The 14,521-nt window shown below is 43.0% G+C and overlaps 2 protein-coding genes across 3 annotated transcripts in view; both read left to right on the forward strand.

Moving 5' to 3' along the window:
* The window catches only part of LOC133353663 (myosin heavy chain, skeletal muscle, adult-like), a 28,698-nt gene extending 24,310 nt beyond the window's left edge, over positions 1 to 4,388 (forward strand). For both annotated transcript variants that reach the window (XM_061570086.1, XM_061570087.1), the window contains 5 exons: positions 620 to 790; positions 921 to 1,025; positions 1,822 to 1,917; positions 2,800 to 2,937; positions 4,245 to 4,388. In XM_061570086.1, coding sequence (XP_061426070.1) covers positions 620 to 790; positions 921 to 1,025; positions 1,822 to 1,917; positions 2,800 to 2,937; positions 4,245 to 4,259 — 525 coding nt within the window. In that variant the 3' untranslated portion in view covers positions 4,260 to 4,388. The remainder of the gene's footprint in view (positions 1 to 619; positions 791 to 920; positions 1,026 to 1,821; positions 1,918 to 2,799; positions 2,938 to 4,244) is intronic.
* A 4,996-nt stretch (positions 4,389 to 9,384) lies between these two features.
* LOC133353661 (myosin-4-like) overlaps positions 9,385 to 14,521 on the forward strand; it is a 44,473-nt gene continuing 39,336 nt past the window's right edge. Inside the window, exons 1-4 of the mRNA XM_061570083.1 lie at positions 9,385 to 9,613; positions 11,675 to 11,818; positions 12,529 to 12,685; positions 13,701 to 13,728. Of these exons, the coding sequence (XP_061426067.1) occupies positions 9,419 to 9,613; positions 11,675 to 11,818; positions 12,529 to 12,685; positions 13,701 to 13,728 (524 nt within the window). The 5' untranslated portion in view covers positions 9,385 to 9,418. The remainder of the gene's footprint in view (positions 9,614 to 11,674; positions 11,819 to 12,528; positions 12,686 to 13,700; positions 13,729 to 14,521) is intronic.

Raw genomic sequence — 14,521 nt, forward strand, 5'->3', positions numbered from 1 at the left:
CGCATGATCGACTACAAGTTCCACGTAACCTTAATAAGACTGGTCAACAAAAAAAAAATTCTGGCCTGGACTTTTGCAGCTGTTTTAGACTAATTTCAGGGTGCTGATTCCAAATCTGATCTCAGATTTGCTCTATCACATCTCGTTTTATGCTATCGGCATACCCCATTTTCATTGATTTTACCCGAAATTAACTCCGTCACTTATGAGTGCAAGTTGTTGCGAGTCAGTGACTGCTTTAGTGTTAAAATATGGTGCTGTATTTTTAGGATAGTGTGTTTATAATATCATTTTATGTAGATATCCACATTTATTTAATATTTTTCTTCTGAAGTTTTTATTGAAAATGCAATATTTGATATCTCAAAAACCTGATGTGATAGACAAAAACTGATGCCAGATTTGGAATCAGCACCCCAAAATTACCTTAAACCCGTTGGAATACCTTATGCCAGAAAAAGTGTGTTGTCCAGTGTAATTTATAACGTCCGAAATTTCCAAACGTACATTTGTGTCGTGGCAATTACCTCGAAACGCAAAAAAGAGAGAAATAACGTTTTCCACACCGTGTGGCCTCTCCGTAAGTCGCGACGTGACGGATTGTCGTCCGATTGTCCAGGCCGCCATGATGGCAGAGGAGCTGAAGAAGGAGCAGGATACGAGCGCTCATCTCGAGAGGATGAAGAAGAACATGGAGCAGACGGTGAAGGATCTGCAGAACAGGCTGGACGAGGCCGAACAGATCGCGATGAAGGGTGGCAAGAAGCAGATCCAGAAGCTCGAGACCAGGGTGGGTGACGATTGCACCGGACAACGCAAGATTGGTTCGGTGCATTAACCCACCGGGGCCCTAAGTTTGACCCCCTTCCGATGCGTGCGTCCGTGTTAACGCAGCCATGTTGTCTCCTCTGGCTGTTAAGGTGCGTGAGCTGGAGTCCGAGCTGGATTCCGAACAGAGACGCATCGCCGAGACCATCAAGGGAGCTCGCAAGTACGAGCGCAGAGTCAAGGAGCTGACTTACCAGGTAACGTGATGTATTTCTCGCCAAAAGGCAACACAGCATTTTTACGAATGGTCCTCGTGTATCGAAAAATGTCCATTCAAACGGGTTCCATTTTTCTGATGGAACAACTCATTTATTTACGAAAGATTCAAATAATTACTGTGTTACAATAATAATGTTGATTTTTAACTATGGTGGAAAAAAACTCGACGGCTGGCTGCTGACTGGGCTTCTGTCCACCCCAACACTAACTCTGTTATTAGTGGCTGCGGGGCCGTTTCCACCAAAAAACTAGCTGGGTAGCTGGCTACACGGGATTTTCAGTGTAAATTTTTAAAATTTTTATTGACTTGAAACGGGGGAAGAAATTTGGAAGACAGTATTAGGTAGCGACACACCGAAGAGGTAGGAGTAGAAAAGTGACACGGTTCCTTTAAAATCGCTCCAACTTTTAAGTTTGCGATCCGATTGTGCTTCTTTCTCCAGAATATTCTTTAGATCGTGGAGAAATATTGAAAAAGAAATCCCACACAGTACATATTATCTTGCCATTTTATTATTACATAAAAAAGCAGATTAGTTTTAGTGAGTCCGAATCACAGGAGGATTGCGAGAAGAGAGTGACATTCATGATGTAGGTTATTCTGGATGATGTTGGTCGCGAAAGCCTACGTGTTAAACTGAGAATGACATTGACAGCTGCAACCGATTTCCCGTTGGAGAACAGCGGGTTATCACTCCCAGTAAAGATGCAAAACGGATCAATTCAGAGATCTCTGTAAATGGTGAACTAATCAGAGTGACGTTCCCTTGACAGGCCGAGGAAGACAGGAAGAACAACCTGCGACTCCAGGATCTGGTCGACAAGCTGCAGCTCAAAGTGAAGACTTACAAGAGGCAGTCGGAGGAAGCGGTAAGCATCCGTTTCTCGTGCTGTTCGCCTTGAGCAGGTGCTCTGCGGCCGCAGGCTAAGCGTTGCCCGCGCGCGTTACGCGGGTGACTTCGGCACGGTGAAGGCGGCCCAGCTGGGTAGCGCGTTCGTCGAGGCCGAGCTTCTCGGTTCAAGCCCGGCGGCCACCCTGGTCAATACCGCCACGCCGTCTGCTTCGCACTGGGCGTTACGGATCGCGGAACCCGTGACGTCATTCTGAAATGGGTAGGCCACGTGCGCCTGAGATTGGCATTCGTGTTCGATGGCTCCGGATTTACCCAATTGGGTTAAAGCCACGTGTCAACGTCGTCCCCTGCTGGCAGACCAACGCCCATTTGTCGGGTGGGTGCTGCGTTCACCCTGTGCCCGGGCAGGGACAGCTGCCAGTCGGGGTCCCCTGCCGCAGAGCGATGTACCTGCATGGGAAGGCACGGTGCATGTATGTACCGTACGTTGAACTCCTTTCGCACCGTACGTAGCCAAGTGTGCTAATCGGAGGTGCAGAGGAAGAACAAGAAACTAAACACAAAACGCAGTTCTGAAGAAATACGTTTTTAAATCTCGATTTAAAAGCGCATAATTCCCAGAGGCTTCCTAACACCAGAAGGGAGAGCGTTCCAGACGGCCGCAGAAGCGCATCTCAAAGCGCGCGATGCGGTCACCGTCTTTGTTCGATGTTTAGCCAAAAGTGTAGTGTATGGTGTAGTGTTTTGTATCGGATAGAATAGTGTATAGTGAGGTGTATAATAGAGTGTAGTGTCGTGCGCATCGCATCTCAAAGCGTGCGACGCGGTGGCCCTCGCGGCGACGATCCGCCGCCGCAGGCTGTTCTGATTCGCGTCGCTGTTCCCCCCGTGCCCACAGGAGGAGCAGGCCAACACCAACCTGTCTAAGTACCGCAAGATGCAGCACGAGTTGGAGGAGGCCGACGAGCGTGCGGACATCGCCGAGTCTCAGGTCAACAAGCTGCGCGCCCGCTCCCGGGACGTGCACCCAACCAAGGTAACTTAGCTCAATCGGAGCTTTAGAATCTTTTTTAGACTTGGAGGAGGAATCCGATGATGCTACAAAGCTCTTTTTTCACAGATGTCCAGTAAGGGGAGGGCCCATGGAGGGGTCAGAAAGTTACGATGTCAAACAATGCTAACCCCCCGGTCACCCCCCCCTCCCAAAAAAACGAAAGGAGTGAAAAGTGTAGGAAAGGTTAAAGACAATCACTAAAAAAGGTCACGAGGTCACGAACGCGAGGTGCCCTGCTACAGCATCATCCACCGCGGCGCAGCCCACGTCCGTTAGGCGAACGTCGAATGTCGGTTCTGAACCGAGGACACGAGCGGAGATCATAAACCGGTGTCAGCATGACCTTGTCGAAAGGGGCCTCGGGGAGAAAGCGTGACAGCCAACGCTACGGGAAACTTTGAACACGTTAAACGCCGAACAGAATGAGCAACGGAACGTGGCCTGGTTTTGTCCACCATCTGTTTCGCTCTAGCTCCTGGCCGCCGCGTGAATGTTGCACCGACGTTGTTTAGACTTGGCGACAGGATATGTATTTAGAAGGGGGGCCCTGGGCCTTGATGGGGAGGGGGCTCAGCCATCCCCTGGAGATTACGATCAAATGCCTATACAAACCCTATCCGGACTTTCTTTGAAAATTCTCCAACCTATGCTCTTGTTTTCTCATTAACAACAATTGTAATAGCTTGCCGAAATAGTTGTTTTTGGGTTAGATCGCGTAAGTATAAATGTGTTGTCAAATCAGCCACCACTCGTTTGAGCCAATTAGTAAGGTTTGTCACGTACACAAATCAAAATTGTAAATGTTGTAGATTTACTCTCCAACACACCGGTGGTGGGCTGAAGTAGTAACTAATTGGCCACGTTTTGTTACTAATTGGCTGTGTCGGGTGGTGGTGGGTTAACAACACGTTTATACTTACGCGATCTAACCCAAAAAAAACCTTAGTTATGACAAAAAACGCAAATTAGTTACTAGTTCAGCACACCGGTTGTGTGTTGGAGAGTAAACCCACAACAACATTTACAATTCGAGTACCGTGACCTTTCGCCGGTAATTACAACAAGCAGCATCATCAGGCGACATCCAGAGTTGTGGATAAATCCTCCTGCGATTGCTATGCGATCGCCGAAACGCAGACTCACCATCACTCTGTTGCGTGCCTAAAAGTCCAGCTGCACCAGCTGACGCAATCACTTATTCGCTTTGGGTGGAAATGTCGAAGCACTTGTCACTGAATATGCAAGGCAGCTGTAAGTCTGACTCTATTTCCACTTTTGTTCCCTTGCAGGCTGAAGCCGAGTAATGCCAAAGGTATCGAACTACCGTAGAGCAATTCGCTGTACAATACAGCGATTGACTTTACTGCTGCTTAGGATCTACACATCTAATGTATGTAAAGTGCATTAAAAAATAAAAGAAACTAATGAAACTGCCTTGGTGTTAAGTGCCTTCTTGTCTCAGTCGTTGTTATTTTTTTTAAAGTGACGCATTCACACATTTTTTTTTGCCGGACTCCACGCTCATCCGCAGTTACGTCAATACTCGACACGATATGGAAATAAGCTTATGTCACGTGCGACAAACCGCGTGGCGTGAGTTTATCGATATATGCCAGTCACTATTGTGTGTTGGGTCTGCATCGTTATTTTCTTCGAGCTTCTGCAAGTACGAGTCGTCATCTGCAGGTTAACTATTCAGCAGCTCTGGGCAGTCTCGAGCGCTAGAGGGCGGCAGAGGCTTTCGCTTTGACCCTTGTCACGAAACGATGGGGGTGAACGTTCACCGTAATAAGTGCATGCCAGTGGTGCAGATGGTGCACATATTCCCTCTTCCCTCGAACACTACACAGCGTTAGGCTGTAATCTCCCTGATGCGCACGATTGCACTGGCGGTCATTGTTACATCTGCGACCACTCCGTCGCAATAATATCACTTTTTACCAAATTATCAGAGAATTCTGCATAGATACTGCATACCCACGATGGAGTTGTCAGTCTCCACCAATAAATTAAAAGTCACTCCGTAATTATAATTTAACATCCTGTTTGCCATTGTATTTTAAGGCAAACAACAAAATTAATTTACACCTACAACATGGGAGCATTAATAAACACTTAGAAGTCATAAATTGTCCACCATCTTATTAAACTTTAAGGGCCAGATAATGTTGGACAGTGGACAGAATATCAGAGACAAAACCAGATCTGTTGGGACCACACCACTTGCTCCGTAAGCTTTTAATTGCCACTAAAATGTGGACAAGAAGGGAGTGTACACATGCATACTCTAAGTGTGCTGAATTGACACCTCATTTCTCTCGTTTACCCACTCACGCACACTTTTATGCGGGTTTGCGAGATATAATCCCAATACCACATCATTCAAATTCCCCCAAACAATGATAGCACCTGTATTTATCATGATAGAAATGTTATTAAAGTTTTTGAAGAGGTTAAATGAAACATGTGCAAAATTAATGTACTACAATATGTAATATACTTATGGTTATATGTAATATTTCTATATTTTGAGACAAGTGTATCACTTGACACCCTGTACACTTGCAAATGAGATATTCCATCTGAAGAAAGTAACCAAGTACAATGGTTTCATAAATAAAAGGAAAATGTTGCAGGTTATTAAGTTTCAAATATATTTCCCTTATTAAAAATGCTCTGACTATAATTGCTGTGGTGAGGTAGTGGGGCACAGGTGCTATTTTATTATTTGACAAACCTAACGAGAGTAGAGGATGGTAAATTGCAATCGGTTAGAGGACTGGAGTAGCCACAGGAAATAAAATTCCAAAGTGTGTATTTTGGGCGTTTGTAAATGTGCCATCATGGCCATCAAGACGGATGATTGAGCCAAATGGGCTGAAGGTTGTTTCAACCTCCTTCGGTTGCACGCAGGTCATGTGGCTGCAGGTTAATTTTAACGTCAGATCTATATCGATCAACATCATTAATCTCACGTGAACATCTTCGCATTCCAAGTAATGTGGGTCAGTTTCAAGATCCCGGCGGTCACGTGGGACATATTGCACCTGGAAATGTGCACCGCAATGAAATCCGGCTGTATTTACCAGTAAATTTAAGCGATGATTTCTGTTGAGGAATTTACTCAATTGAGCAGAGTATATAAATAGGTATTCGCCTGTTACTTATACGGCACTATCCTTGAGTTTTATTGAAAGTCTTGTTCCACTATAAAATATAGATTTTTAATGCAGTCCCAAGCAATGTGCTTAAAACGCACGTAAAAATGTGTAATACGTTTAACCATTCCTCTTGTGAGCATCAGTCTCAATACAGCCCGACCTATGCCCGTGGGAAATTAAATATGTTTTGAATCAGTTGCTGGGTGACAGAGTTAAATGATGGCTTTGGCTGTGGCATGAGCCGTTCCATGTGCAAGTGTGCCATCAGGTTGCCATCAGCTCAGACCGAGGAGAAATTAGATTTTAGTTTATTATCCAAGCACAGCAACCCCATTCCAATGTTTTCCATCTCTTTTCATTGAGCTTTCGGTCACGGTGAAATTTCATATTTTCAAAACGTTTGTTCAGTGTTTTATTTTATAGTCACATGTTTGTTTTTAATGAAATACCGCTCCAGACTCCATATGGCATGACACACAGTGTTAATATCAACTCTGAAATATTTCAAACCCATTTATTAAAATTTTGTTACAACTCATATTCGTTTAATGTGCCTTGCTGTTTTTGCATGCTTGTAACAAAGTTAACGTCTCTGTTTTACAACCATATATATAAACGTAAGTACAATGAAGGTAGTTTATGTACGATGTGCATGTACAACCAGTTTGTGAACCTACTGCTTGGGTGAAGGCCCTAAACACGTTTTTCTGGTTATGGTAAATATTTGGTCATACTTCACCACGCTGGTCAGTGCGGGGTGAAGGTGGGGGGAATCGAATTACAGAGCTACCGTGGATTTTGTTGCACTGCCCTCTGCTGTTTACAACGTAGCTCCCCAGCTGTTACAACATCCACATAACGCGTTTCAACATGTTACATAAGAGAACACTGATGCAGACAATTAAGTTCATCGGTCCATTGTGTTTTACCTTGGAGAAGACGTTCGAAATGTGATTTATGCACGCATAGTGGGTGCCACGTGAGGTCACAATGATTGCAGATCATTTGACTGTTTATATATATCATACCTTTGTGCATTTTCACATTTGTATCAAGATTTGTAACTCATGAAGCAAAAACTACGTAACACAATACATGGATTTAAATGCGAAAACTAAAGTTAAACATAACCACTGTCCGCGAAGCTTGAACTTATTATGCAAAACAAATGCGAATATATCTAAATTCGAAAAATATTGAATATATCTGCGCGGCTTGAAACAACGTGGGCATTTGCATTCCTTGATGCTTCGTGTAAATACATAAATACAGTCCCCACTTTTCATGACATTTTTACATAGGTTATAAAAAAAACACATTTGAACAAATTTACGACACTTTCGCATATAAAAAACAATAACTCTAAACATAATTCAAGTTTATAGCTTTCAAAGGCAGCAGACAACCTACCATCACGGAGCGCGCTTAAGTTGTTGCAGTCGAGGGAAGAGTGGCTCGTGAAGGTGCACTGCGTTTACTGGAATGGCAATGTGCAGTAGTAATTTGAGCGTTTCGCTTGCAGAAGACATTTTAAAAAAAATTGCTGTGAATGGCGTTAAGTAATACTGTAGGGTGATTATGAACCAGCTGCTTCTCGCGTCAGTCACCCAAGAGTTGATGACTATGAAGGAATGCTTCATTTTGGCTGTCACAGCAGGATCAGTGGCTAGCCCCATGTAAGTACGCAGGACCAATATAGAGTTCGCCGTCTTGACGGTGCGGATTTGATTTCACGCTAAAAATGTAAACCCCCCACCACCACCACCCCACTCTTGAAAGTCAAGCCGTGCGCAGAGAAAGGTCGTTTGTAAATGAGCGTCTGCAAGCGGGTCAGATAAATTAAGCACGCTCAAGTCGGTTTAAAACGTTAAGGAAATCTAACAACAAGGCCACAACAACAACAATAGCAGCACACGGGTTTTAATTAAGCGGTCCCACTGTGCGTCTGTTTTGTAATTGAGTTTGGTTCCTTGCACGACATTGTTGAACGAACATCTTGGCAGGCTTAAAGTAGTGATCGGGCAGGCAAGCTTGCTGGCTTTCTTTCCAGTCGCACAGAGGCTCTTTCTAAATTAAATTTTGTGCTAACAGATCTACGCAAACAGTTTTTTTACAAAGTATGTTATATGGACATGATACCTGATGTACAGTTTAAAAAAAAAAAAAGAAGACATGAGAACATTAAATTACAATGTTTTAAAACAACTTCACATCTTAAAAAGAGCAAGCACATGCAACACGATGCAATCCTAAATATATCTCAAAAGAGGTGACATTATAGCACGCGTGAGTTAGCAGTCACGCGTGCATAGTTAATTTACTCTGACACATTCACAGCTGGTGTGTATGGAGAACGGCGTGCCGATGGCTTCTCCCGTGTGTGATGTCCTCTGGTTGTGTTTGCGTGTTGTCGGCATGTCGATGGCCTCTCCAGTGGGCAAACACTTTGGCGGAACCAAGAAGGCTACACACAGCGCCTCTCCGCAGCGCTTTCTAAATTTCACCCCCGAGAATTGTAGCCGATGCTTTCATCATCTGTGGTTACGAGCTCCCAACGTCCATCAGCACACGTGTTTCCCCTCCGGGCCCATAAGCCACCACGCGGCTGTCTTGCTATAATCCTTGGTTACGTGAAGGCAGAACGATTCACATTTTCTCATTTTTCATGTAAGCATATAAGCACCCAATCAAGAGCACGTCAAATTATGCAATAGGAGGTCAATTGGAGCGTATTTCCTACGTGCGATCGTGTTTTGCTGCTCAAGATCAATCTATCTTTGGAAATTGAATTGTACGATTGGAAAGTAACGGACCAATTTTCCAAGTGAATTACCGATGAATTAACGCCTTCGTTAATTAGTTTAGCTATTTGACGTGCAAGCAAAAATGACCATTATAAAAGTACACCGATACATTTGTGGGTAAACGCCGTGGTGAACTCCAGCCAGTGCAGTGTACGTCTCTGGCTTCATTATTTTTCTTTCCTAAAAAAATGTTTTCGAATCTCTGTATATATTGTAGTCATAAGCATAACCATCTTTGTAAAAGTCAATATTTGTAATTGTAAGTTAACTGCATGAAATGCCAATATTTTCATATTGTATGCATCGAGAAAGTGTTTGTTTTTGATGATGATAAAAATGCGTTCTCTATATATATGTCTTTAGAGGTAAATTATTTTTGAAGCTACACCAAAATGCGTTTGAGTCTGAAACAACATTATCATTGTTGTTGTTGTCTTTTTTGCCGTAAAAACGTTCAGACACAGTTGCTTGCACTCTGTGAGAGATCGTCAGCCAAACATGGGCGACCTGCGTGACTTTGGGGAAGCTGCTCCATTTCTGAGGAAGTCTGAGAAGGAGAGATTGGAAGCTCAGCACCGTCCCTTTGACACAAAGAAGGAAGTTTACGTGGTCGACGTCAAGGACATGTACGTTAAGGCCACGATCAAGAGCAGTGACGGTGGCAAGGTCACCGTTGAAACTGAAGATGGCCGGGTACATACCACGTGTGTGTGTCCACTTCTCCGTACCATGTCAACCCATCACGGTTCACCCCGGTTTCTTGCACGGGGAAATTTAGTTTGCAGGTTCATACAGCGTACAGCCGTTTCAAGACGGGCAAAAATATATTGTTGTGTCTATTTGTTTGTGTTTCTCCCTTGTGATGGAACTTTTATTCATTCTAATTTAAATTTTTTACCTACGTGACTTTACCGAAAAAAACCTAAGAATATGAATCCTTGCAGTCACGAAAGCTTCAAATCTAGAATTTGTAGGATGAACGTTGAGATGTATAATGGGCACGGGGTGACCTCTAAGGTCTGAATTGGTCTATAATAAAGTAGGCACTGATAAGGGCTTGACAGGTTTGTTATACACTACTATACACGACACTATACACGACATTACTACACACTGCACTATACAATACACTGCACACTATACCACTGTGCACTTACACTACTATACCATACATGTCAACCCATACGGTTTACCACGTATTCTTGTACAGTGAAATTGAGTTTTCAGGTCTTTTCGGCGAGCAGCCGTTCCAATACGTGCAAAAAAGTTGAGTAACATGTTTTGTGTCTATTTGTTTGTGTTTCTCGCTTGTGATGGGACTTTGTAGGATGAACGTCGATATTTATAAGGGCACGGGGTGACCAATAAGGTCTGAATTGGCCAGTAATAAGTAGGGCACTGATAAGGGATTGACAGCGATGGGTCTCTGTTGGACACACCTGATGATATATGTGTAATATGGCACTTAACAGGGTTTTCTCGTGGTTGAGCCGTTGTAGTTTCTTCAGTGTGTGTTTTCGTGCTGTTGCAAACAAGACACACACGCAAAAAAATGTGTAAAAGCACACAGCCATCGTGTGCATGCCAAAGAGCGTCAACGTTTCCTGAAGAAATGCATTGTGGTACGCTTGTTTGAGATCATCAAAATGCATGTGAGGAAATTGAGGGCAATCTCAGACAAGCGAACCACAATGTCCTTCTTCAGGAAATGCTGATGCTTTGTTGTATATGCATATTGGATGTGTGCTTTTTATATGTATTTTTTATCGGTAATACAGGATTTTTTTGGGGTTAGATCGCGTAAATATATAAATGTGTCGTTAAAACCCGCCACCAGCCGACACAGCCAACTAGTAAGGGTTGTCACGTAAACAGAACGTGCCAATTCGTTACTAGTACAGCACACCGGTGTGTTGGAGAGCCAAGCCACAACATTTACAATCTGAGTACGACGTTTTTTCTATGTCTAGTTTATATATTTTTATGCCTAGTTTATAGATTTGTATGCCTAGTTTGAAACGTAGTTTCCAGCCTGCACTATTAAAACAAAATAAAATAAATGTTTCTGTATTTATATAATCAATTAGACATTTGATAAATGTTCGATGTTACACTCTACGTGCTGGGAAAATTCCGTTCCTGAAGAGGCTCCCAGCACGCTGAGTGAAACGTCGGACATCGTGCAGAACAACACGTGGTACAACGTGAAAAAAACATAGGAGAGAAATGTTTCATATTGATTGTTAAAGTTACTGTAGTTGACAGGTAAAAATAAAATCTATCTGTTTTGATCATCATTGGTAGTGGGGTGTGTCTGCTTTTCCACCAGCTTTCACATTCTACAGGTACTCCGTGGGAGGCAATTTACTTTGTTTACTGATGATGGGGATCATATATGTTAAAGTATTTAGCATGAGACGTGAAGCTATGGATAGATTTTGTCTGATGCGTCCCGATGAGTGACACCAGTCAACCTCTGGGCTGTCACGTAAGGGAGACCCAAATAACAATCAATTTGTGAATATAGATCTGACTTATTGTGCCAAATGTAATCGTTCTAGCCCATGTAGAAATGTTATATGATAACGTTTTTTTCTTTGTGTGCTATATTTCATGAAAAAAAAGAAAGCTCATAATTGCTTATTAATGTTCAACGTGTGCATAACGTTTTGTGTTGATACATTGCAGATGTTTCGAGTGTTATATTGTTCTCATTGTGTTGTTATCGCATGGCCTGTCAAACTCTGCCCAAAGACCGTCACAGTGAAGGCAGAGGATGTACACGAAATGAACCCTCCCAAGTTTGATAAAATCGAGGACATGGCGATGCTGACGTTTCTGAACGAAGCGGCTGTCCTCTACAATCTCAAGGAGAGATACGCTGCCTGGATGATCTATGTACGTTCTACGACTAACGCGTGCATATTGTTGGCACGGTTGTAACGTCAGCGTTTGTAAAAGTTGTAACTTCAGCATTGGCAAATGAATGAAAATTATGAAAGTAGCAAAGGAAAAAAAAGATATCTAAACAATTGAAATGGATTAATGCACGAATGAGATTCTTTAATTTTCGATTTAAAGCTTTCGTGATTGCAGGGATTCATCTTCTTGGTTCTTTGAGTAAAGTCACGTAGAAGGGAAGTAATAAAATAATAAAAATAAAACATAATCGTTCTAGCCATGTGAGACAGCTGTCTCCCCGACAGACCTGGTCTTCACCTGAGGACGGCTGCTTGCGTTGTGGCCGAAACGTCGTGAGAATTATTTTATTATCTTTTTATTTTTTATTTTATTACTTCCCTTCTACGTGACTTTACCGAAAGAGCCAAGAAGAGGAGATTCTTTAACCTGAGCAAAGTTACATAATTCCAGCTAAGTATATTAACCGTGGCTCAGTACCGTGGACACATGATTAAGATGTCAACGTGACACGTGTCAGAACGTCGTGGTCTCATCTGAAGCGTTTTAATTGGAAAACATTCCTCACTACAAATAGCCTCCAGAGTCGTTTGGAATGTGCGAGGTTTTGTGATCGCTGTCCGCACTCAGCGTGACATTGACAGACTCTGAATTGTCACTCTCTGACCACGAATCGTTGCAATCCCCAGACCTACTCCGGGCTCTTCTGTGTCACTGTGAACCCATACAAATGGCTGCCCGTGTACAACAAGGAGGTCGTGGCTGGATACAGAGGGAAGAAGCGTCAAGAGGCACCCCCTCATATTTATTCCATCTCTGACAACGCCTATCAGTCCATGCTGACAGGTGGGTTGTACACGATTTTCATTTTTTTGCACAGCCACGACATTAAGCACTTTGGGAGAATACCAACAACAACAACAAGGCAAGCAGACTGCACGCCTGCTTGCCGCATCTGTCCCTTCACATAAACGACATGAACATTAATATTCTTGGTTCTTACGGTAAAGTCACGTAGAAGGGAAATAATAAAATAATAGAAATATAAAACAATACAAATTATCACGACGTTTCGACTGCAACACAAGCAATCATCATCAGGTGTGAAATCCACAGCAAGAAAATTTGAAAATGTATTTCCCTTCTACGTGACTTTACCGAAAGAACCAAGAATATGAATCCCGGCAGTCACGAAAGCTTTAAATAAATAAAAAATTAACATTATTGTTGACACGTAACGTCAGCCACACTGCCTTCTGGGAGTGTATCATCTAAGTACCATTGGGTTCAACACAAGCAAACTCTCGATCGGTTTCAGAATTCAGTGTCTCATCAGTAGGCTTGGTTGAATCCATGCTGGTGAACTGACAAATGTTTATAGATAGGCAATGACCCTCTGTGTTAGATATAGGTCCCAGTTCAACGTCTAACCATTTCATACATAACACAAATGACCATTAGCATGTTGTGGAAACAGCAACAAAATAATCAAGTCGACTATTCGGGCGATGGGAGGAGGCATATCGTCTCCTTATTTACATGCTTTATTTTATTTAAACAGTTGCCATAACATTGCAGAGCATTCTTTATTGTCAGTCACGTGCTGGTACTGGATTATTGAAATTCATGCAGAAATATATCATTGCTGGAGTGAATGTGTGACAATTGAATGAGTAGAAAATATTTGAAGGTTTATATATATATTTTTTTACAAACACGTGAAGACCTGCATGGACTTTAGCTGCACATTGCAATCATTTGTTTTGGCACATCCGGTGTCTGTCCCATAACGCCGCATATTGTGCATTTGCTCTTCTTGTCACACTTTAACCGACGCTTTTTGTCATATCCCCGTCGACAGACAGAGAAAACCAGTCGGTTCTGATCACGTGAGTAAATGTCGCGCGCGCTTGTGTGGTGTGCAACAATTGTATCATCCGTGAGAAGAAGAAGTAAAAAAAATGCCTCTCGCAACGTATTGAATCAAAGTGTGCGAGTGAGAAATTGGTTCTAGATTTGAAGCTTTCGTGACTGCAAGGATTCATATTCTTAGGTTTTTTCGGTAAAGTCACGTAGGTAAAACATTAAAATTAATAAAAGTAAAATTAAAATAAAATAAAAATCACGACGTTTCGGAGGCAACACAAGTTTCCGTCTTCAGGTGGAACCGTCACAGCACGATAGCTGTATCAAGTGAGAGAAATTCCAAGAAAACAGTCCTTGTATATATACTGGTTGAGGGTGGGAGGAGCCAAGGTAGGCCCTGAATATTATTTTTGTGAGGTTCGGTGCGGCTGAAGCACGCTGCTAGGAATGAGCCTTTGTTGTGTAAACTAGGTGCGGATGATGTAAAGGTGAGTTCGGTTTATAAAGAGACATTGGTGCAGCTTGGGGGGGGGGGGGGTGCGGGAATGGTAACCACACCGAGACGCACACAGCCCAGAGTAGGGGACCCCAGGCACTGGGCCACAAGGAGAGGAGGACATTCGATGGAGGGGACCCTGAATTGATTCCTTGGCACCAGGGCCCATGCCAACCACTCGGACGCCACTGGTGACGGTATTGTTGCGTATTCATATTCTTAGGTTTTTTCGGTAAAGTCACGTAGGTAAAAAATTTAAATTAGAAATTTTGAAAATGTCAGAACGTCGTGGTCTCCTCTGTGTTTTGATCGGTCAAAGG

This window comes from Lethenteron reissneri, chromosome 44, assembly GCF_015708825.2.
Source record: "Lethenteron reissneri isolate LAM-NWPU_2019-01 chromosome 44, ASM1570882v1, whole genome shotgun sequence".
Lineage (NCBI taxonomy): Eukaryota > Metazoa > Chordata > Hyperoartia > Petromyzontiformes > Petromyzontidae > Lethenteron > Lethenteron reissneri.